Genomic DNA, 24,770 nt, shown 5'->3' with positions numbered 1-24,770 from the left:
GGAGAATCAAGTGTTTTGCTTAAAACATTACAGTTTCTCATTAAAGATTTTAGAATAACCACCTTTCAGAATAACTGAGATAGCGTTACGGTAGTCAACTATGGTGTCATTTGATAGTATTTACAAAGATACCGTCAAATGGGGTGAATAGAAACACATTTTTGGCTATATGAGAATATAAGTCTGGTAATGTTAAAGATTTCGCGTATCAGATTATTCCAAAAGAAAGGTCTTAATATGCTAATGAATTTCAGTAAACGTCATATTAATTTATCAACTCCACTTTTCTTCACCTTGATTTTTCTTAATGTTTCTATTCACCCCTACCCATGGGGTGAATAGAAACAATTACTTTATTTTCATTGTTGTTTCTTTTATACTATTGGAAAGGTAAAAAAGAAACAGCGTATTTGTTGAAACGAACTATTTATTTGATACCTGCAAGATATTAGTTCAATAAGACCAATATTACATAAGTTACAAACTTATAAAACAATACAATGCACAATATAGGTATAAACGACCATATAGTTTTGATGATATTTGAATAAGATTTAAACCACTGAAATCATCAGGGAAACTTATCATGAGTTGAGTTGATTTTGAGGTTTACGTCCCGTTCAGCAGCGAGGCTATATGAGACGTGGACCTACTGTTTAACGTAGAATCAGAACTACATGAGCTCCCGCCGGGAATCGAACCCGGGTCTCCCACGCCAAAGGCGCGTACGCTAACCGCTTAGCCACGAAGGGGCCCGAAAGTTATCATATACTTAAAGCGTGCTGACGAACTCCTAATAAAACCGAACAGTTTCGTTCTGAAAATTTCATTGTTTATGTGCTCTCTTATAAAATACTCCCAAATATGCATCATGTTCCCATTTTCGCACTTGGGTGCTGAATAGTCTCATCGAGTTTTAGCTTCTCATTTTACCACAGCAAAATCACCAGCTTTAGAAAACCATCATCTAGTTCGTGATCGTCTGGAATGTTGTCTTCTGAAGTGTTGTCTTTCTCCTCTTCCGACAATACAAAGGTAGGTTGAGTTTCGTTGTGATTTGATGAAAATATATCATTTTCAGAAAACAAACCAAAACTCTTACCAGAAACATCTATTCGTACTCTCTTCTTCCCTTATTTATTTTTTTCATCTTCTCTCATGCTCCTGAGAAGATCCATAAGGGAACGGTTTACAGTCTGAGATGACTTTTGCTGTTCTGTTTCTTCTCGTTCATTGTCTTTTTTGGCAACATCCTCAGTATTTGGTCTCGACAAAGGGGAAAAATTCCACACTTTTCAAATCCAGCCCTGATATTTTCCTCCTTCAGTTTCACACTTTTTTTTTTTTTTTTTTTTTTTTTAGAAGACTTGGAAATTTGTTCTTAGAGATGGTTGATACATTCCTATCAGGTCCTTTTTTCTGCTCCTCAAGAATTTTCCACTCCTTGAGGAATTTCAAGAATTTCCCAAGAAGTGTTTCTATTCACCCCACTAATTAAAAATCATAACAATAACCCAGTAAAGTTAAATTTTGATTAAAAATAATTTACAAAAGGAAAACTTTTACTATGAACGTCAGTAAATGAAACAACAAACTACAAAATAGGCATATGCTCAAATGCAACAAATATGAAAATGTCATACTTACCAAGAAAGTTTAAGGAGCGCTAAAATACCGTGTAAGATTTCAGTAACACATTAATGCTACTGCCGTCTACCTCAGTGTTCCCAACTCAGTAAAACATTTTGTCTCTGCCCTGGACACTTTAGCCGTATAAGACTATGTTAAGAAATTTCAGTTTTCTTGATTAATTTATCGTCCAGATAAATCCAAAACTAATCTGGGAGTTTTGTTTCTATTCACCCCCATGTTTCTATTCACCCCATTTGACGGTATCAAAACTATCTACTTTAATTTTCTTAATCTGATGCGTATTTCTTGGATATTTTTCAATTGTTCGAAACAAATTTTCGTCGATTACAGCGCTACCTATCACGAAACGAAAAAAATGTTCAATACAAAAGTTATGTATTTGTTCCCAGGGAATCCAAACCTTTATTAAAAAATGGAGGTTCTCGTATAATATTTCAAATTTGACCCCCTCCCGCCCCCGGGAGGTTGGGCAGGGGTCGAGTGTGATATTGTTGAATGTTCCCCTTCGAGATGAGTGATTTTTTTTTACGTTTTTGTTTTAAAAATCCGATTTTTAGCTTTCCAGATATTCAAAAAAACAGTTTTAAATGCCTCATTTTTCAAATGTTTGTGAGCCATTTTGATTTCTGTCGATTCCAGCGCCATCTATCACGCAACGAAAAAAATGTTCAATACAAAAGTTACGTATTTTCTAACGGGGAATCAGAATATGGAATAAAAAATGGGGGTTCCTATTTAAGATTTTAAAGTTGCCCCCCCTCCCGCCCCGGGGGGTGGGGGCTGGGGGTCGAGTGTGGTATCATTGGATGACCCCCTTCGAGACGAACAACTTTTATTACAACTTTTTCAAAATCCGATTTGTAGTTTTCCAGATATTCAAAAAAACAGTTTTAAATGCCTCATTTTTCAAATGTTTGTGAGCCATTTTGATTTTTGTCGATTCCAGCGCCATCTATCACGCAACGAAAAAAATGTTCAATACAAAAGTTACGTATTTTTTCACGGGGAATCAGAATATGGAATAAAAAATGGGGGTTCCTATTTAAGATTTCAAAGTTGCCCCCTCCCGCCCCCGGGGGGTGGGGGCAGGGGGTCGAGTGTGGTATCATTGGATGTCCCCCTTTGAGGCGAACAACTTTTATTACAACTTTTTCAAAATCCGATTTGTAGTTTTCCAGATATTCAAAAAAACAGTTTTAAATGCCTCACCCGGTATAATTGGGTACTTTTGACGTTTGTATTTTTTTTTTTTTTTTTCTCAGAAGAAACAGCAATTGCCTTCCATGTACACTATTTCAAAACAAAATATGTTACTGAACAGTTCCAGACAGGCTGTGTTCGCCAATGTTTTCATGCTTTAAAAATGCTTGCATTTTGTGGGTATGGAAATCGATATTTCCAGGAATTGCTGCTGTTCAAAGGGGTGAAAGGAAAGAAAGTGTTGCTTATATGCACATGGTAACCCAGAAGTTATTGTTTTATTGTTTGACATAGCAATGGCTACAGTTTTCACGTCTTCTTCGACCCAAGGCCCTTGCAGACTGAGCCAGTTAATACTGAAAAGAATCGGTTCCTTTCTGACCATAAAAGGTGGTTCCGAAAAAAATTACTTTACCTTGAAGAGCCTTGTCATGCTACAAGAACTTGTAGCTGTCATAAAAACAAATCTTGAAACCCTACCATATTTCACCTTGTAAACATAGTCTTGAAAGGGAGGGACAACTTTTTTTTTTTCATCTTGCAAGGAGTTAAACCATGTGCAACTTTTTGGGATGTCTTGCTTACTACTTGCTATCGCCCTCCCGATGACATAAAGGAAAAAACAATTTCGCCGCTTCCGAAACAACGGATTCTTTTGGACAGGGAGGGGAAGTGCACCAAAATACACGTTTTTAATGAGGAGGTTCACTGTTTGTTCACTAGAGTACAGTGCTGCATGGGTGGAAATATATTTCTTGTTTTCAGGAAGTTGTAACGTCTGAACAGTAAATAGAAGGATCGGGTTTCAAGATTTTTTTTTTTTTTTTTTTTTTATGGCAGCTACAAGTTCTTCTATGGTGACAGCGTGCCTTTACTTGAAGTGTTAAGAGGGAATGGACATATTTGAATCCAAGACATCATTGACCTCGACAAAATTATCAAAACACGTGATCTGTCATCGTCTATTTTGAATCATTCATCGCCGTTCCAAATAGGCAGGAAACCACGGTATAATATCATTCACTTCTAGCCGCAATTATTAAAGAAAGCGGTGATCAATGGATTTCGATAAATACTCAGCAGCTAGTTTCCTTAACCTTCAAGAAAAAAAAGAAAGGAAAGAGGGATAGAAATAAGTTTCCTTTTGTTGTTTTGGTTTCATTCAATAAAAAAACAATTGAGGAATAATTGTTAACAGGAGAGGGTGGAAAACAATAGTAAAGACACGTAGCGTGCGACTATCTCATAGCAATTTCTGAGGTTTTGATCGATTAGAGCTGTTCAGAAGAGTTGCCTGAGTTGGATGTTTTCAGGGTGTCGAAATAAGAACTTACTTTGCAATCGCAAAATGTCGCAAACCGTTTTACAAAAGTGGTTAAAGCGGAAGAATTTGTGTTAATTTATTGGAATGCGGAAGAATGTGTGTTGTGTTAATTTCGGTGTGGAAAATGTGCAAACAAAGAAACCAAAAAACAACGGGAAAAATCTAAATTCAGAGAAAGTCTCGGAAAACGTTTTAGAAAAATGGCTAGAAGGAAAAAAAAGACAGTAGTGGTGTTAATTTTGGCGATGAAAATATTCAAAAAACAACGGCAGTCGAGAAACAACGAAGAATTATGTTAAGAAGCCAGTACTTCAGAGAAAGATGTATTATTATTATTATTATTATTACTATTGAAATTAAACATTATGGGGCAACATATATATATATATATATATATATATATATATATATATATATATATATATAATACAGGGGTTGGACAAAAAAATCTAAAACGTCTGTATCATAGGCCTGCAACGGTGTTCTCTATACGTAAACACAACCGGTTGTTGGAAACAAGGTGAAGGTCGATTCATCGGACCACATTACGTGTTTCCACTGCTCATGAGTCCATGCCTTGTGGTCCTTGCACCACTGGATACGCCTCTGCATTTACCGCTGTGACCAGTGGTTTGGGAACAGCGGCCCTACCATGAATTTTCATTTTATGAAGTTACCGTCGCATTGTTTTCGATGAAACTGGGTTCTGTAGGAAAGAATTGAGTTTAGACGTAATTTTCAATGCAGTTGTCTTGTTTTTAGCTGCTACAATCCGTTTTAATGCCCTCCGGTCCCTATCTGACAGGATTGTCTTTCGACCACTGTTGTGCTTTGTAGACGTCGTTTGCCCATGAATTGTGTATGGCCTCGTGACATTGGGCACAGTGCCTTTCGATACTCCCGCAATGTTTGCCGCTGTTGCCACTGAAGCTCCAAGCAGACGGGCCCTAACGATAATGCATGTCTCTTTGGAAGTCTGTCAGGTCGCCCATTTTAGCGCACTACTTTCACACCACGACTCTCATAGGTGAACGGGTTACTGCTGACGGAAGAGGAAGGTCCACATGACACATTAAAAAGAAAAAAAGAAAAAAAAGAAAAAAAGAAAAAAATCGGCAACCGCAATATGCGTTGTACAGTGGGGGGCCAAACTTACGTGTCCTGTATGAAGTGTTTTTAGATTTTTTGTCTATATAATATCACAACACTAAGGCCTCCGCAGACAAAAATCCTGGCTACGCTACTGGTTCCGATACTTTGTCCGTTTCATTTTACTCTTAAAGAAAAAAACATTTTATAAGTAATGTTTTTAAGCTTTTTCAAATACGCTTATGTCGTGGTAACCAACAGCATTTTTATATACCTATGTATGTTATATGTGAATCACCAACTGAATATGTATGATTATATCCATGTTTGCGTGCAGACAGTATTTTTTTTTTTCCTGTAGACATTATTTGAATACTTGAATAACTTCTAGTGTCACTTTCAATAGCTAAAAGTAACAGGGAAATCTTGTTGTTGTAAAAAATTAGCAGTGAATTGAAGAGGTGTTAGTATGTCAGTAACTTTTAATTGTGAAGGTCATATTCTGACGTCATACGATGATTTGTGGTGTTCATTTCAGCAAAATGGTGTTATTTACAAATCATCTTTTTTGTTAAAAAAAATAGCCTAGTTATCGAAATTTGCTAAAGAAAGAACGAAACTTTTAAATACTTGTTTACATATATTTTGTTTTTGTGTACATAATCTGAAAATGCTCTAATATGTTAGGCATGCTTATTTACTGGTACACAGGCTTGAGTTCTACGCTTATTGTGTACTTGCAGCAGGAAAAGAAAGGTCAAGTAAGAAAATTCCGCGTAAAAAGAACGTCGTTACATGGCAATTTGTTTTACTATTTACTTTCTACGTATATTTTACTTTTCTTCTGTATGGAGGATAGGGAACGGTGTCTCAATGGTAGAACACCCACCTCTGGCGCTAGGCGCCTCTGGTTCGATCTCATAAGCGTTGTGATGGAGAATATAGTGCCCTTGGGTTTTCTCGAGGTTCTCCCGTGTCCTACATCTTCATCCCACCATTATTTTTAATAATCATTCACTTTTATAAATCATCTGTCCCTTTTAGCTAAAAAGGCATATTCGTTGAATGTAAAATTAAAATATTTCATGTTTCGTCTCTCGATTTGTTACTTGAAGTGTCATAGGGTGTAATGAGTAATGGCTTTCTGATATAGATTTAGCATCTAAGGAAGAGATTCTATCTTTGATCTTATATCTATTGCAACCAAGAGTTATAGTTGATAACTTCATGATTGAGTATTAAATTCATGAGTATTAAATTTGCGTAGTTCGGAACCCTACCGTATTTTCACGTGTGAAGCGAAACTTACTTGTTTCTCTACTAAAACAGGAAGTGGGAGGAGTGTATTATAATTTCTGGTTTCATATTGATCACCATAGAACAAGCCCGATAGTATAGCGAGAAGTATGAATACAGTACCTTAAGAATATACTATCTCCAAGTTTTATTCTCTGGTACAAATTTACTGTATTGAATATAAATAGGGACTAGTTAGTTCGGAATGTACCCAAATAATTACACACCCTCCTTCAATCCGCTGACCTTAAGCCTATAGAACATTTATGGACTTACCTGAAAACTACAGTTCATAGTAAAAACATTTCAAAAGAAGACTTAAGAGGCCTAATCACTGCGAAATTAAAATACCGCTAATTTTACAGTAACTATGTGATATCTTCAAATAGATAAAAGATAATAGAAATAGGGAATAAGAGCGCGCTAGACAATATTACTTTGCATAAGGTACCGTTATCAAGACACGAGTCACCTAGTAGCTTTCCGTTTTTAGCAGTTTAGAGACGCGAAAATAAATGCCGATTTTCTAGATGGCTGGAAATCGAAAGCAGATAAGTGAGTCGTGATAACGGTATCTCGTGTAAAATAATATTGTCTAGAGCGCTCTAGTTCCACATTTCGATTTATCTTTTATCTATTTGAAAATACCGCTAATTTTACAGTAATTGTACGATATTTTAATTTCGCCGTGATGGGGTCTCTTAAAACTGGTGGTGACGGAAGAATGGGTCAAGATCAGCCCTGCCATGTGTACTATTCTTATCAATTCTTACAGCGGCAATGTATGGCATTTATTAAAGGCAAAGGCTACGCTACGAATAGAATTGCCATGTTTTAAAATTAGAAAAGCGAGGGATTCTAAACCGTAAGTACTGACGTGAACTTGTGTTTTACAAATACTGACCTTGGACCTTTCGGACCATTTTTTTAATGATTTCTTTAAGTGGCACTTCTAATGTATTTTTAAAAAATGAAACTAAAGTAAAGCAGATTTAGTTTTTGCCTTCAATGTTTTATTAAGTTCAACAAATCTGAGTGGAATTGTAAAGTAAATATTAAGGAAATTATTACAGTAAGATATCTATAATTGTAAGGATATCTGTAACGCAAGTCCCCCCCCCCCTAAAAAAAAACAAGCGATATATGGCAGATATTGTTCATACAGTTCTCTCTCTAAGTAACACAAAATAATTCTTAAATTTTTATCATAAGAAAGGTAAAACACATTTAGAAGTCTTGCTCCATCTCTTTACAAAATTTCTAATCATTTTTAAAGATTGCTACTTGAACTACATATGAACTATATGAACTACACAAAGAAAACGACTGTGCATTAGAGCAAATCTCTTATTAGTAAACGGCTCTGCGCACGTGCACAGGGCAAATAGCCTGAGCGCGAGTCCAAATTTAACTTAATCACGATTGAGATTGACACAGGGATGTAGCAGTTTATGCTCTATAGCAACATTTTATCAACGAAGTCGTCTTAGATTTTTCTCCAATCCAAAAAAGTGGGTGGTTTTTAGTAATTAAGAGATAATTAAGCAGGGGACGAATATAGGACCTGAAAATCGGGTGGCACCCCTAAAATTGGGTAATATGTCAGCCCTAGCTACAAATTAAATTATGATGTTCTTTCATATAATTCTTTGTTACATGCAATGTTCATATCTAACTATAGAAATAACAATGTGGCGAAATTACACATCTTAATTGAATTATGATCATTTTATATGATATCGATTTGTAGATTGTTTATATATATATATATATATATATATATATATATATATATATATAAATAATATCTGTAACAGTGGCGGTGATTGGACGTTAAAAGTGAAGGGGCAAGGCATGATCTGAATATTTGTATATCAATATTAGCTTTCCAGGTTGTTTCTAACACTTTGTTTGACGAAAGGTTGTATAACTAGTATGATACTATCTTTTTCATTTAAAATATCGAATTGTATTTAATATTTTATTAAGTATACTGACAAAAGTAACACACGTAGGTACTTTGTACTCTTAAACAACGAACGTGTAAGAAGAGATTTGATTTCTTGTTCATGAACATCTTAAAATTCTGCCTGGAAAATTGTATGATTAGATTATTTAATAACAACTTTGCAAAACAAATATTAATTATAGTAATAAATAATGGGGCTTGTTTTGTAGAAGTTATATTGAAACTGGGGATTAATGAACAACTTATATTTTTAATTCCACACATGTCATTAAATGTATGTTATAACTCTTAGAAAATGACAGTAAATACTATGACATTTAAAGAAATACTTACTTTCGCAGCTCCCCGAAACATATTAATTGCCATTAGGTGCAGTTTTCACTTTCTTGGAACACATCAAAACACAATACTTAGAATCACTCCAATTATACAAAATAATCCTAAAACCTAGAATTATGTTGAATTCACTAAATTTAACTGTATATACACTCATACACCCCTAACACACCAATTCACTCGTACATTACACTGCAAAACAATTTAAAAGATAGAAGTTGTTTCTTATTACTCTTTTTAAATCAATATTCCTTAGTATTAAAAACAAGAACAGACATTTTAGGAACTATCAATTTTTGTGCAATTAAAGAATAACTTGTGAAAGACTTTATATTTATTTTTGATTTATTTTTTGCGAAGTTATCTCAATTAGTATCAAAGTGGCTGATTAACCCTTGTAAGAAGAAATGAAAGTACGCTGGAAAGTAAGCCATTTTTCATGACAATTAAAACGCAATTCCTGCAGCCTTCGTAACTCCACGGCAAGGCAACCAATACGTACTCACACAACGGCAAATATTAGATGACATTTTTCTATGAACCTGTAATACATACAATAACTTTATATTTCCAAATGAAACTATATACATTAATGGGTCACTTTAAAAAAAATGTGTTAGGACAACTGCCCCCTTTGCCCCCTCTAATCGCCGCCCGTGTCTGTAACAATAAAGTGTTTCAAAAGTATTCATATTCAAGCAGAAATACATCAATATCCTTCATTTGTTTACGCGTATTGTTCTTTCTTTACGATCACCATGTGTACGAATACGAATGTGACATACTGTATAATCCCTCTCATTCTCCTCAGTAATATGAGCTCTGAATACAGTACTTCGATATTAGCCTATTTTTATAACTAATATATTTACTATATACTGCAGGCACAATTACCACATTAACTATGAGCACTCTGAATTTGTGTAACCTCTCTCTGACATCTCTCATAGACAAATAATCTTGGCCGTGTCCGTTATTGAAAGATTTCACTGTATTTATCTATCATTGCAAAAATCGTATAGTGGAATCTGAGATAGAATTTACGACTTTCACATCAGAACTAAAAGTTCTACCACTATAATTATTAATATACTTACCCCTTCGTTACGAAGTAGTTAACGTGGATACCTTTTGTGCATGTAATCCTGGATTCGACTCTAGTGGTTACTATGCTGAAGAAAAATTTGAATATGGGTTCGATTACTGGAGGAAGCTCATGTGGTTAGGATTCCACGTTAATCAGAGTTCTACGTCTCATATAGTCTCGCTGCTGAAAGGGATGTTAAAATCAACTCAACTCAAAGCAGTCAGTCCCGTATCATATAGGTTGTCCTCGCATCTTGCCTAATCCCATCTCGTCTAAGATTTAAGCGTATCAGCCACTGATGTCTCCAAGATAAAAATGTTCGCGATTTTAGGCGAGGTGGGAATTCCCATCTTGCCTAATCCCATCTCGCCTAAAATGGCGGTAAGATGCAAGGATGGAATTTCTGCACTGAAAAGGGAATTCCTATACTAGCATTTTAACCACCAACACAAGTAAGTCACAGCCATGTGTAGAACAATCTGCTACGTTTATATAAATTTTATCAGCAGCACAATTCATTAAAAGTATACAGGGTGTTTCGAAACAACACCGACAATGTTTGGGAGCTGATTCCTGACACTAAGATAACATTAAAAATGTAGACCAGAGTGTACAAACAGGGACGTCATTTAACGGGGCAGGGAGGGGCAATTGCCCCCTAAGTTTGAAATTTATATACATTTTATCAATAGAATAGTAGTAAATCAGTGGAAAACGCGAAATTTTACTTACAGCAAGAAGCCTTGCTCTCCCCCCCCCCCCAAGCAAAATCTGAAATGACGCTCCTGTACACAAATGCTTCCTTTTGCCACTGTGACCAGCCGAAAATCTGTTGGAAAAATTTAAAAGCAGCCATAACTCGAACAAAATTTCGGACCGAAGTCTAGCAAAAGGAAAAGTTCATTATTTTTAGTCGTAGATTCAATTATGCACAATTCGATTTGGTGCAATAACGAACAAAAATCTTTCTACAATTCATAAAAAGAGAGATACACATATTTGATTAAACTAATTTGCCTCAGAGCAGAGAAATTTTCCGAGGGGGAACTGCCCTTCTGATAGTCTGAATATATGACTTATCGTTTTTGGAAAATACTGACATATGTATGTTGCATGGGAGAGCATAGCTTTTGTAAATGTAATTATTAAGAACGCTTTGTACTTTATAACCAATCCAATACTTTAATCTCTTTCCCATCTTTTTTCTTTCATTTTTTAAAAAAATTTAGAATACATCCTTAATATGTTTACATTCCTGAACTAATTCACTATTGAGCTTACTATCATATGAACTTCTAACTTATATAACTTTATTATGTTACCTGACTGTCTTTTCCGTCTTACTCGATAAGTTATCCTAGTAGAAGTTTCATACACACGTTTCGTTTGCGGTGCTCTTCCATTTTCTATGCCCTAATACGTCTGCGATACCTCGAATTATGTAAAAATTAAGAATCAGTGACAAAACCAAAGCGGAATAGGACGACTAACGTCCGTCCTCGGTGACGATGCCTGCACCCCGCAAATTGTATTATGATATAGTGAAGTAATATAAAATTATTTTCGTATACAAGAATTTGCTGTCTCTCAATTTTTTCTGTCCCTTCGCTTACCCCCTCCCAATTAAAAAAAATTGCGTCGTCACTGTTAAGAATCTTTCAGTGAGTTCCTGTATCACTTTCAACCGAATTTAAAATACTTTTCACTAAATATTTTATAGGTTAAGAAATAGTTACTCAATGAAGCAATCGATGAAATTTACGTAGTTCACTATTGTTGACTACGTAGGTCTTGTAGAAATGATCTTGAAACGCCTACTTAATCGTAAGATGAAATATCCTAATATGAAGGATGCCCAATACTTAGCCTCACATATTAATGTCTAGACCTTATCAAATATGAATTGAAGTAACCTGTGCTATTTTTCGGCGCACTAGCCTACTACAACGTTTTTTTCCCCACGTTGAGCCTCTTATTTTAGTCATTGTAGAATTATTTACCCCGTTCTTCCATCAATAGAGAATTGTCTGAACTATTTATTGTCCATAATACAACTAATAATGCTAAAAGACGCACAAATCGAATTTAGTTCGTACCGTTAGCATTTCTTACAATCAATCTACAACTGTAGTTCTCAGCCTTTCCAAAATTATTAGCCCCATAGACGACTCCTTCCTTACAAATAATAGCAACAGTAATACAACATATTAAAAACTATCGTAACGGTGACCCATCAGCAAACTGCAAGCAACCTCTGAAAAATGAAATGAAATATTTCAGTTTAACGATCTATGACTGCTCTTTAGGCTAAGGGAAACATGATTAAGGCAAGTGAATGATGAAAGATATGGTGGAATAACAATGTGGAAAGAAATTGAGTATCCCGAGAAAACCCACAGACACGATACAATGGTGTCCACCACAAGTTGCTTAGCTTGGGGATCGAATACATGACTCCACTTACCAGAGTGAAGCTGTTTACCACTGAGTCACCGTGCTCCCCAATCCCTGAGAGACATGGGCAATCTGTTAAGTATAACTGACGTAGAAAAAACGTAGTTGCCGTTTCCGAATGAAGGAAACTCTACGAATTCCACATTCTGACCGTTTGTACGTCTTGTATATTGGTTTATCACACACAATATTTACTAGACAGATACATCTGTCAGAATCATAGTGCTTCCTCCAAAATAGGGACACAATAGCTTAGTGATAGAACGCTTACTTCTGCCTGCTACATTCTCATTTCACTAATTATTTCCCAACAATTAGCTTCCATCTATTATCTGTTTCTATTATTGGATCGGATTTGAGTTTAGCACCTTTTCGCTAGGAAAGTTAAATGAGACATGGAGCTAGGGATTAGACCCCCTAATATGAGATCAGAACCGCTTTCGCTCTCGCCGGGAATCAGAGTCGGGTCTCCTATGCCAAAGTCTCATACACAGCCACATAGCCATGAGTGCTCTCTCTGCCTTCATTAGCCTAGAATGCATAATATTTAAACATAATGGACTTCATATAATTTCAGTTCTTCCTCGATAACCAATTCTTTATTCAAACAAAGTACTTCAATCAAATATGTGTCTTCCCTTTTTCGAATTCCAACGATGTTCCTGTAACTTGGACCACATTCTAAGACTTTTGTTAGTTCAAATATTGTATTTAATTGTAGTTAATTTGTCTCAGTCAACATTTGATAAAATATTCCAGGAATTCTTCAATTTCGTTAAGATAACCCTTGTGCCGCCCCTGTACCACATCGAGTTGTGCATTAATGGAAGCTACGGCTAAACGTTCTCTCCCCCCCCTCCGACTCCGATCCGACATTTTGTTCTCGAGTTATGGCTGCTTTTTGAATTTTTCCAACAGATTTTTGGTTGGTCATAGTGCCGAAACGAAGCATTTGTGCACCCAGGTTGGTCTATACTTTTTGTCTTGGAGTCATCAATTAGTTCCCAAACGTTGTCGGTGTTTAGGAATACACTGCATATTTCCGTCCTTTTTCTGACCAGCTGTTGTCTGCCAATCACCTTCCAGTATTCCCAGAACAAACCAAAATTGAACTAAATTCATTAAATCGCCTTCCCCCTGTGCTTTCTTGTTGTATAGTAGTTGACAGATAGCCAATATTGATTGAAATATCTGGTTAAAATGCTAGTAGAGGAATTCCCTCTTTAGTGCAGAAATTCCCTCCTTGCATCTTACTGCCTTATGGGATTAGGCAAGATGGGAATTCCCATCTCGCCTAAAATGTCTGACATTTTATCTTGGAGACATCAGTAGCTGATAAATCGTTAGACGAGGTGGGATTATGCGAGATGGGATGGAATCTCATATAGCTACCTCGGGCTGTCGAGTTTACCTTGAATGATCTTGCCATTTCTGAAATGTTTCTGTCTTGTATTTATGTATGGTAAAATATTCTGAAGAGATTCGTAAAATACCTTTGTAAAGATAGTGTAGAGGCGAGTCTAACTCATATACCACGTGATGAAGTCTCGGATTTTTTTTTATTTATTTATGTTTTTATTTACTTTTAACGCATTAATGTATTGAAAAAACTACTTCTCATGCAATATAAAAGTTGGTAGAAACACTGACACGTTCTGTGCGAGTGTATATTCAAAAATAAAAGAAACTGCTTCAGAGAACTTCATTTTAGTCTTACTTGAAAGTTGTGTGTATACATTTTTACAGTTCGTGAGCGCATTTCGACTGCAAACATTCGTTACACTTCCCATTCGACACCACTGTGCAAAATGTTTTCATGTTTCCAGGAGGAACATATTGCGTGCGTTTCCACACTTGGTTTTGTTAACAGTTTTGGTACCGGAACAAAGCACGTACGAGACATAAAATTGGTTTGTTTTGCGGTTACATTGGTGAGTTTGTTGTTGTGGTAGTTAACTAGACACGAGATAGCATAGAAGAGTATTTAGAAGATAGAACTCAGGAAAACGAATAGATCATACAAGACACTTCTGAAAAGTTAATTCACGTTATATCGCACAGAAATAAAATTTCCCAATTTCAGGGGAATTGTTTATATCATATTAAAGTATTAAATTTATTCTTTTTATATATTGTTGCGCTTTTTAAAATGGAAGTTCATAGCCTTTCAAATTACACCCATCTGAGTCACTTCTCACGTAACTCTAGTTCTAATTGATGAATCAATGAAATTAATACCACTGAAAGATCTATAATTCTGAGTTTTTACAATTTGAAGATTTATAAATTGTTGTTTCTAACAGTAAATTGAATCAATTGTGAGAATGCCATGAGATCTTTTCAATGCCGTTTTAGTTTCGAATTTTCTGTAATACATTACTATATACGAAGAAACTCAGTATAGTAGGAAAAAGGAAAGAAGTATTTCGTCATTTGCGTTGTATGACAAATAAGAGAATAACTATTCACATATATTTTCAAGATCAGGTACATCTGAGTGATAGATACAGATTGCATTATTAATGCTTTACAAGTGTCATTGATTTTAACGTCTCGTTCAGGAGCGAGACTATGAGACGTGGATCTACTTATTAACGTGCAATCCGAACCACATGAGCTCCCGCCGGAGATCGAACCCGGGTCTCCCACGCCAAAGGCTCGTACGCTAACTGCTTAGCCACGAAGGAGCTCCTTTTTACAAATGTCGAAATATCCCATGTCTCCCGATTTTACGTATTTGCACCTATGGGCAGGGACATTGTTCTTCTAAGCCACAAAATTGGATGATACGAGACCAACAATTGAGACTAGGGTGTTTCACTTCCCGTGGAAAACGTGTGTATTATTTGTCGATCTTTCCTCAGAGTTGCATTTGTCGATCTTTCCTCAGAGTTGCTGACAATATTACTACCAACAGTGGTCATGAACATCAATAATCGCTCACTCACTCCTCTACGAAACCCGGAGCTTCAATGACGCGTTCACAAAAGCTCTCCATTGACTTCTGTCCTTAGCCAACTGGATGCAGTTTCCACTTTGTATTTCTATTTCTGCGAGATCCATATTGTCTTCTTATCTGCGCCTAGGTTTTCCTAATACTCATTTTCCGATTGGATTTCAAGCTAACATTTTGAAAGCATTCTTTCATTTTATAATACAAGTTTCATTAGTTTAGTTATAGTATTACTTGCATTACTTTATTTAAGATTTTCACTTTCATTCATTCTGACTACGCGATCAGCCTACCTAAGTTTCGAAAACTTGATGACCCTAACAATGTTTGGTAAACGGTATAAGTTATGCAGTTCCTTATTATAAAGTTCTCGCTATTTCTTATTCCTGTTCCTCTATTCAATATTCAACTCAGTATTTTATTTTCAAATACTTTATCTGCGTTTTTCCCCTCAGAGTAAGCGATCATGTTCTGAAACCGTACAACACAACCGGCATGATTATCGTTTCATATATTTTAAGCTTCAAATTCCTCGACTTTATTCGCGACGATGAAATATTTTAAACTGATTAATAACGCAAATTACCTGCTTTCAATCGACATTTAATTTCTTCGTAGATATGGTTTTGATCTTTTAATATTGTTTCTAGATATTTGAAAGTATCCACTTTATCGAAAGCATTATTTGATATTTTGGCGTATCCATAATTTACTGTATTACGATCCCGGTGCTTACAAAGAGGACGTCCTCTCAAAGACCCACGTTTACCAGTGGTTGAGTGAGTTAAAGAACGGACGGGAGACCTTTGAAGACATGGAGCAATCTGGACGCCCTTCAACGAGTGGTTTAATCAAAAATGTGGGCGAAGTGAAGAATCTCCTGGACTCCGACCTGTAATTGCATCCTTGACCAAGGCAACCGTCAAGAAAGTGGTTTTACCCAGGTGAAAGTAAAAGTTAATCGCGTAGTGATGTTCCAGCGAACGCTCCATTTCTCATATTCTCTGTCGTGACAAAAACTTGAAAACAGCTTTTGCGTCACGCATGATCCTCACTGCGTCAGAGCTCGGACGCGACTGCCGCCTGGTGCGTTGCTTGCTTAGACCCCCACCAAAAATCCCTCGCTGGAGAACAAGCTGCTGGCGACTGGAGCACCGCGCGGAGACCAGTCTCATTACTTTACAGACAAACCCTGTATATTAATAGGAAAGTAAGATCAAAATTAGCCGCTATTTTGACGTTTTCTTACATTGTTCATGCTGACCTCTGTCGTCGTTTATTTTATTATGTTGTTGTGGTCATGCTATGAAAGTTCGATTCTGATTCCTTCATTTGCCTTCCTTTTGTTGAAGATAGATCATGACTGCTCTTAGAAGTGGGAACAATGAGCAGTGATCCGATTTTTGTGGTCGGAAAATGTAGTGTTAGAACCATGACTAATTTCCATACTCGTCTGTATAACAAAACATGTTGCACGTTCAATGTTGCCATCATTTGTGGCCGTAGATGGTCGTCCGGCTCCTTCCTCGTGCGTAACACTTGTGTAATTATGATCATTTTTGAATTTTTCAATCCATTCGTAGACACCACGTTGCGGCAAAACAATGTTCCGTATTGTGCCGAAAGTCTTTAATGGATTGCGGGCCTTGATACATCTTCCGAATACAAAAACCGGATCACTGCTCGTTGTTCCTCTTTAGTGCAAACTTCTAATGGAGCAGCCATGATCTATCTGCAACAAAAGGAAGACAAATGGAGGAATTGGGATCAAACTTTCATAGCATGACCACAACAGCATAACAATAAAATAAAAGAGGACAGGGGTCAGTATGAACAATGTATAAAGAAGTTATGTCAAAATTGCGGATAACTTTTTACTTACAAACCGAAAAGGTCTTCGCCCTATTTCTAATGCTGAAAATTCTATTTTCCATTGTCTACAATGAGAATTCGCGCGCCAAATAATTCTCCAATGTTAAGTAAATCGACATCCCGTTTCTTGGTGATTATTCCTCAATGTTACATTCGTCCCCTTACACTCAACGTGTGCTCTCGAATTACTAGCTTAAATTTAGTTAAGAACTGTTCAGGTATCTCGGAGGAGTATCCGAATAGCCAAGCCTAATTCGAGTAAAGAGGAGCTTTGCTCCAATAATAATCATATCAGTATGAAACAGACTATTCAAGAGAAAGAGATAAGATTAAAGTTTTCATTATTTCTAAGTGAAAACAGACTTGTTGACTTTACTGAAGGTGACAATTGTACATGTTTACATTGTACATTGTACTGTACATGTTTATATTTTCATTTTCAGTATTTATTTAGATGTACAGGACAATTCATTACTTGCAAGTGAAGTTGTGCATTCTGTTTTCCCACATACCAGTTGCTACACTGTAAAAGTGATAGATAATAATTGGGATTGTGTCTCGTGAAGCGCCTTTACTTTTTGATGTTCGTGTTCGATTTCCGGTAGAATCCCTCGATAGAATTCCAAGTTAAATTTCAACAAATGAATGAAAACAGATCAGCGAGGGTCATTTCGTATGTAATGCACAATTCAAGAATTGCACCATCTCAATTGCAATTCTTCATTCGTACATTAGATCATTGTTAGGTTCATTTCATTCAGTTGTAGAGAGCTCACTTCTGGTACGTGACGTCTCTAGTTTGAGTCCAGCCCGCGCCAAGTGGACTTTTTGTTGGACAGACCATGTGCATGGGTCTTCTCGAGGTTCTCCCGTTTCCTCCCTCCTTTTCATTCCATTGTTTCATTCACTCATCACCACCATTATTATTTATTTATTCAACACAACAGGCTCTAGGCCCAGTTACAGTGTTGTTCCTTACAAATACATTTACCCTTATATATATAATATAAGGGTGGACCAAGATTTGAACCTTGAGGGACTCCAGATAAGGCTGTGAATTTTTTTTAGATACATATCCATTGTACATGACGGCCTGTTGACGATTTTGCAAATAGGATGCGAAAGAACTTTTTGCTTGCATAGAGAAATTAAAAGTTGTTAGCTTTTGCAACAGTACATCATGGTCTACCAAATCAAAGGCTTTTGAAAAGTCAGTATAGATCACACATCCACTTGACCCCTTCTATCCAATTTATTTGCAATAAAATCTGTAATAATGGCTAAATTAGTGGATGTTGATCTATTCTTTAAGAAGCCATGCTGATACACTGACATGACAGGTTTTACATGGCACATTATACTCTTGCATATTACTTGCTCAAACTACTTGGCAAATGCTGATAAAATAGAAATAGGCCTAAAATTCTGTATATTCTTTGCATCACAATATTTAGGGATAGGACAAACTGGCTTCTTTCCACTTGTCCGGAAACACGCTTGTTTTTAATGACATATTTATAATTGTATGTAGAGGATGCTTAAGAATGTCTATACAACCCTTAAGAATGCACGGTGGTATACCATCCGATCTGCACGATCTTTTGGGTTTCAACATTCTTATGGCTTCCTCAACATCCTCTAGAGCGATTTCATTTAAGAAAAACATATCTAATGTTTCGTAAGCTGTTCCATCAGGCATAAATCTATTTGTATCTAATGCGCTCTGCCATTACTATAAACCGAATTAAAATAGCTGGCAAATTCCTCTGCAATATCATTATTGTTTCTCAGTTCCTGACCATTATACGTAAGGAAGCCTGCAAAAAGATGCCTATTTTTACTTTTTATAAAATTCCAGAATTGACTAGGATCCCTCTCTACCATGTGTTCCGATTCAAAAACGGAAGATTTATACGCTAACGCTATTTCTGTTTTCAATTCTTTCCGGAGTTTACAAAATTCCCATTTGTGAAACGAAACATCACCCATACCCTTTCTCCATTTTTTTATGGTGATAGGACTTACATTTATTTTTTTAAAATAATATTGGACGTAAACCAACAGGGATAATTTTTGTTCAAAAATTTCTTAGAGGGAACACTTACATGTATTGCATTATAAATAATTTCATAAAACTTATCAACAATTACGTTAATATCATTCAGATTTTTGAGGCAGTCCCAGTTAGTATTTAGTAATTCATTGTACATTTTAGTAAAATTTGCGTTTGTAAAGTTAAAACCTTGCAAATTGTTTTGCAGTTTATCTTATTGATGGTTGATTTAGGTACAATAAGCCTTCCAATGCAGGATGATGCCTATTCTTCAGAAACCAAAGGGTGCTCTACTCTATCAATTGAAGCGTCATCAACATTAGTAATTACTAAGTCCAATGTGCGACCATTCTCATTCTGTACATTGTTAATCGAATTTAGACCAAATAAATTAATAAAGTTGAAAAGACTTTTACAGGCGCCTGATGAATTCAAAAAGGAGAAACTTGAATTTATCTCTGGAAGAGTGAAGTCCCCCATACAAAGAATAGTGATCCCTACTCGGCAATTGGATTCAATGAATTGACAAAAATTTTCATAAATTATTAAATTGGAGTCGAGGGTATATAAACAGCACAAATACACATAGTTACACTATTTGTCACAAGTTTTGTGAGAATACATTCAAATTCATTGTCATCTAAATTAACATGAAACATTCTATGTTTTTAATAGCCTTGGTACATAATCGTGAGACGTTAAACTAAAAAAAAATCTTGAGACCCCACTTTTGAATCTCAAAGTAAGAGTATAGTGAATGTTAATGTCTACTTTTGAACTTATTTGTTCTCCAGAAAGCGACAAGTTTGCTTTCACCTTTTATGCTGGGGAAATTTTTTGTACAGAAAATTAAAAAGAAAGTGTTACATTTGTATTTATTTGTGCTTCACAAACTGTTTTTATGCTTCTATAGTTTGGTCGGTAGTAGTAGTAGTAGCTTATGTTGTGGGGATGGAGAAGTGATAGGCTTCAAATTAAATGTCAAAAATATAAACTTATTTCATTCAGTAATTCGTAGCCTGTTCTCATTTTTGCTTCAAAAACCGATGTTTGAGATTTCAATTCGTACTCTAGAACAGACAAAAAACTTGGCAGACAGAGTTGAATTTTAAAAATTAAAAGAATGTCATTTTTATAACTATTTGCACTACACTTAAAAAGTAATATAACTGGTAAAACCATAATGTAGTTCGGTGAATCATACAACATTGTTAAAGTAGGGACAACAGTACTTATAATTGTGGAAATTATATTGTATTGGTTGAGTGATGCTGGATGTTGCTTTGCTGCAAAATAAAAGGTTAGCATACGCGTCTTTGGCATGGAAAATCCGGGTTCGTAAAGTTGGTTCAAAACAAATAAATCCTCCTTAATACATAATTTCAAATTTTTATCAGGTTATAAATGCACATGACGTGTCTTTAAACAAATAGACGAAAATAGTCCAGTAAGCAATAATTCATATTATTCACTTCCTAGTAAATAGTAAAGAATTAACTAGCAGATGTTTATATAAATGTTGTTCACAACCGGTGCTGAGTTTTCGCTTTATATCCTCTGATCAAATGATCTTCGGAGCATTTTTCTCCGTGATGTTACCCGCCAGAGAGTGGAAGCACAAATGCCGATTTACCATGTCTTGGATCTTAAATTCAAGACACACACCCTCTCAATACTACGCTATGTATTAACGTGTAAACCTATAAGGCAACTTTTACAGTACTGAACTTTAAACTTTGAATATATTGCATACGCGAAACATGGACAGTTAAACATATTACGCAATGAGTACACATTAAGGTAACTCACAATATAATTGAGTGCTTATATCTTCTCTGTACTAATTGCACATCATTGATAACGACCGATGACATAGCGGAGCCGACACCATAAAATCTATCTTTACCTCAAAAAGTAAATACCCCAAGTACTAGCCAGCGTATAATTCTCTCTTCCTGTAAAATATTTATGAATGCCATTGTTACGTTTGTCTCAGTGTATTAATTTTTGTATCGAAGATCCATAATCCTTTTAGTAAATTAAATTACAAATTATTATCTTACAGGAGTTCAGCTCAAACTAGAGAACCTGTTAACAGGATGTTGCCTTTCTCATGCTCGTCACCAATGCCGTCATCATTGATATCAAGTCAGTCATCTTTAGGTAAGTAACGATTAATTTATGTAGTAAACTTCTAATGTAATCATGTACATTACTGTATGTATGCAACATTTGTATCTCACAAATTTCTTTTGTTATTTATTCTCCACAACGTATGATTTAAATTCTTCTCGTAAATGAAGTTCTACTCCCCTCCATTCATTCTTAAATGTGTTGTTCATTTTAATAGTTTTTTCTCTATACTTTTTCGTAAAGAAATTCATGAGTCTTCATGCAATGATATGTGGCGCATGATATTTTCATATTTTATTATATCCGCAGATGATAATCTGGGCATACTAAATTTTTCAGGTGATACTAGTGCAACTTAAATTTAATATTTTCAATTTTTGCTATACATACATATAGTCAGTGCTCTTTTACCGCCAATATAATAGTTTGGCCAACTTAAGAAGTTCATTGCCAAAATTCTAGTTCTATCAAATAACTTAACACAGTAGTAACAACCTTTTAATTCCTTAAAAAGTGTTCGTGAACAAAGGGAAGTTCATTATGCACCCTATAACTAAGCTATTAGAGGTCTAAGTTCAATGTCAATCGCGTACCCCCCGAGTCAATTTTTGGAATATTCCATTCTATTAGTTTCTCAAAGTGGCTAAAGGAAAAATATATGAATGACTTCGTGGAGTTCTCCGTGGCTAAGTGGACAAAGTCATAAGTCAATAGCAGAGAGGTTCGTGGTTCGAAACCCATTTCGGAAGCTGAAGATTTTTAGATTCTTAATTCCTCAGATCTTAAGATATCCCCCCCCCCTCACAATCATCTGATGCTCAAAAAAGAAGTTCTGCATCTTAATTCGACAACTACCTGATGTGATCCTCGCAGTTCGGAAACTTTCCTTCTGTTTCTCAAAACCACAATTTTCGTCCTAATGCTGTCTAGTCATTTTTCTCGAATTCTAAATATGTAAATCATCCATATTCGAATCTCTCTCTCTCTCTCTCTCTCTTTCTCTCTCTCAACATCATCCACTATGAATGCACGTGTCTTGATCATACTTTAGACTCTTGAAACCAAACATATGCGCTTTAGGAATGTGCTATCGTAACTATAGGTTTGTTGCTAAAACAGTGTCATTTTAGATTTTGTTCGGAGGGGGGGATCTCCGCCGACGTAACTGTTTTCTTTTTATATAAGTGTTTTACTATACATTTGATCAAACAATATGTTTACCACACTCAAGGGAGGGGAAACCTGTCCTGCCCAAATGACGCCTCTGAAACATTTGATTGCAATTACAGGGAAACAAAACGAAATTAATCATTGAATAACACTCATTTCTGTCAGTAGTGTTTAGAGCTCTACCCCGCATTACAGACTTTGGGAAGCAGCAAACCTACTGCCATCATTGACAATTTTTCATAGATTTCACAAGGAGCATCTTTCTAGCTTGATGTGATATGCAGTCTTCGAAGAAGGGAAAGAATGCAAATAACGACGTTTATGATACTATGGAGACATTTTGTGGCAATTTTTAATTTAGACTCTACAAAGGCATTTCAGAAGAAACGAATGAAAGAGACTGTTTGAGCTATAAACCTTGTAAACCTGGTTCCTGTTTTTCTTTCGTCTAAATGGAAAGAGTACTTTTTTAGACAAGGAAAGGAAAACAACAACAACGGGAACAAAGTGCATTGAATACCAGGAGAAATAGTCGATCGAGACGTGTTTGTGAATGCATAAGCACACAGCTCAAGGATTTGTAAGTAATTTGGACTTTGAACATTTTCTATGCCGTGAAGTGTAAAAAATGGCTTCACAACTTTGTGCCCACGCGTTAGTGTGTTCGTGTACGAAGTTTTGTAATACCTTAGTATATTGTTGATTAGGCATAATCTTCTTTTGACAGTTTTACTTACAATAAGGACTTTTTGAAATATGTACTTTTTATCCCAGAGTAGTAGTTTCGTCGGAAATTTAATGATGTTTAATGTTATTCTTGAAGTATTATTTGCTAAACAACAATGACAATCCACCTTTTCCTTTGTCAGCACTTATATAAGCAGTACTTTCGTTTGGTTCTCATATAGCACCTTGAACAAGAGAACAATGTGGCCAGCTCTCGAAACGCCTGACAACGTTGAATTTACCTGGTTGTTAGTCTGAAAACTACTGTATTCATTACGAGGGGCCGCGGTGACTCAGTGGTAGAGCGTTCACCTCTGGTGCATGGGGTCCCGGGTTAAAATCCTTCTCCAGCCAAGTGAATTTTGTGGTGGACAAACACCCTGTGCGTGGGTTTCTTCGGGGTTCTCCCGTTTCTTTCCACTTTCTTCATTCCACCATTTCATCCATTGCTCATCACCGTCTCCTTTAGTCTAGCCTGTATAACCGTGGGACATAAAAATTTCATTTCAATTTTACTATATTCATCACATCAGGAAAGCTTCAATTCTTACTAAAACTGTAGTGTTCCTGTGTATGGTTAACCTATTATGAAACTTTGCTGATTAAATTGTATTGAAACGAGGTAGAGTGCACTAAGTTTCGTTTCTACAATGATGAACCTTCTGGCTTTTTAAAACATGGAGTGAGTTCAGTTAAAGTTTCAACTGTATAGTAAGAAAAAGTAATGCGTTGGAGAGTAAATAATACATGTGAATGTTTACATGCAGAGCACACGCTCTTGGGCTAAGTTAATGGAAGAAATACAGTATAAATATTCTTGTTGACACTTACGCTGTATTGAGCACGTCACAGGCGACCGGTAATTGTGGAAGACTAACTTCCCTGATGCATAACGAAAAGCGACAAAAGAGATGTGAGAAGTTCATTGCGTTGACTTTTAAAGAGATTGACTGAGTGACGAGACATGACGCTTAGGTAATTTTCCTTTCTTTCTTTCTTATGTTTGACTATTGACCATAAGTGCTATTGAGTTCCATACAAATTATTTTGAACTTTTTGGCTATAGTTCGTTCTCAAACACTGTGGTATATTTAGGCTTTATTACGTTCTAAGTGCTTTTTAATTTTTTGTTGCTGACAACATTGCTTCCAAGGAGGAAGATGAGCCTTTGTAACTACATTTCACGTACTTGGTAATGCGTAGATTTCTGTGAAGTTGGGGTCTGGTGCTTGTAGCAGTTCACAATGTTATTTTCTTAGTGTGAGTAATTTAATATCATTACTTCATACTGTTTTGTAGTTCAAATATGCAAATTGGGCCTTTTTGCATTTACGTTCGAAAACTCTATTTATTTTTTGATTATTAGCATTTTTTCTATTTTAGATGGTTTTTCAATAATTTTTGCTGAAGATTCTAGTAAACAGTGCTCTTCACCAAATTTCATCAGACTGTATA

The 24,770-nt window shown here is 35.8% G+C and overlaps 1 protein-coding gene across 10 annotated transcripts in view; it reads left to right on the top strand.

The window, feature by feature from the left end:
- LOC145681100 (uncharacterized) overlaps positions 1–24,770 on the top strand; it is a 1,004,875-nt gene that overhangs the window by 168,476 nt on the left and 811,629 nt on the right. For all 10 annotated transcript variants that reach the window (XM_081752504.1, XM_081752499.1, XM_081752503.1 and 7 more), the window contains one exon: positions 21,352–21,449. In XM_081752504.1, the coding sequence (XP_081608630.1) occupies positions 21,352–21,449 (98 nt within the window). The remainder of the gene's footprint in view (positions 1–21,351; positions 21,450–24,770) is intronic.

The sequence above is a fragment of the Thermobia domestica genome, chromosome 3 (assembly GCF_964235325.1).
Source record: "Thermobia domestica chromosome 3, izTheDome1.hap1.1, whole genome shotgun sequence".
Taxonomy (NCBI): Eukaryota; Metazoa; Arthropoda; class Insecta; order Zygentoma; family Lepismatidae; genus Thermobia; species Thermobia domestica.
Note: the sequence above shows the minus strand (reverse complement) of the source record. Positions and strands in the feature narration are given on the sequence as shown.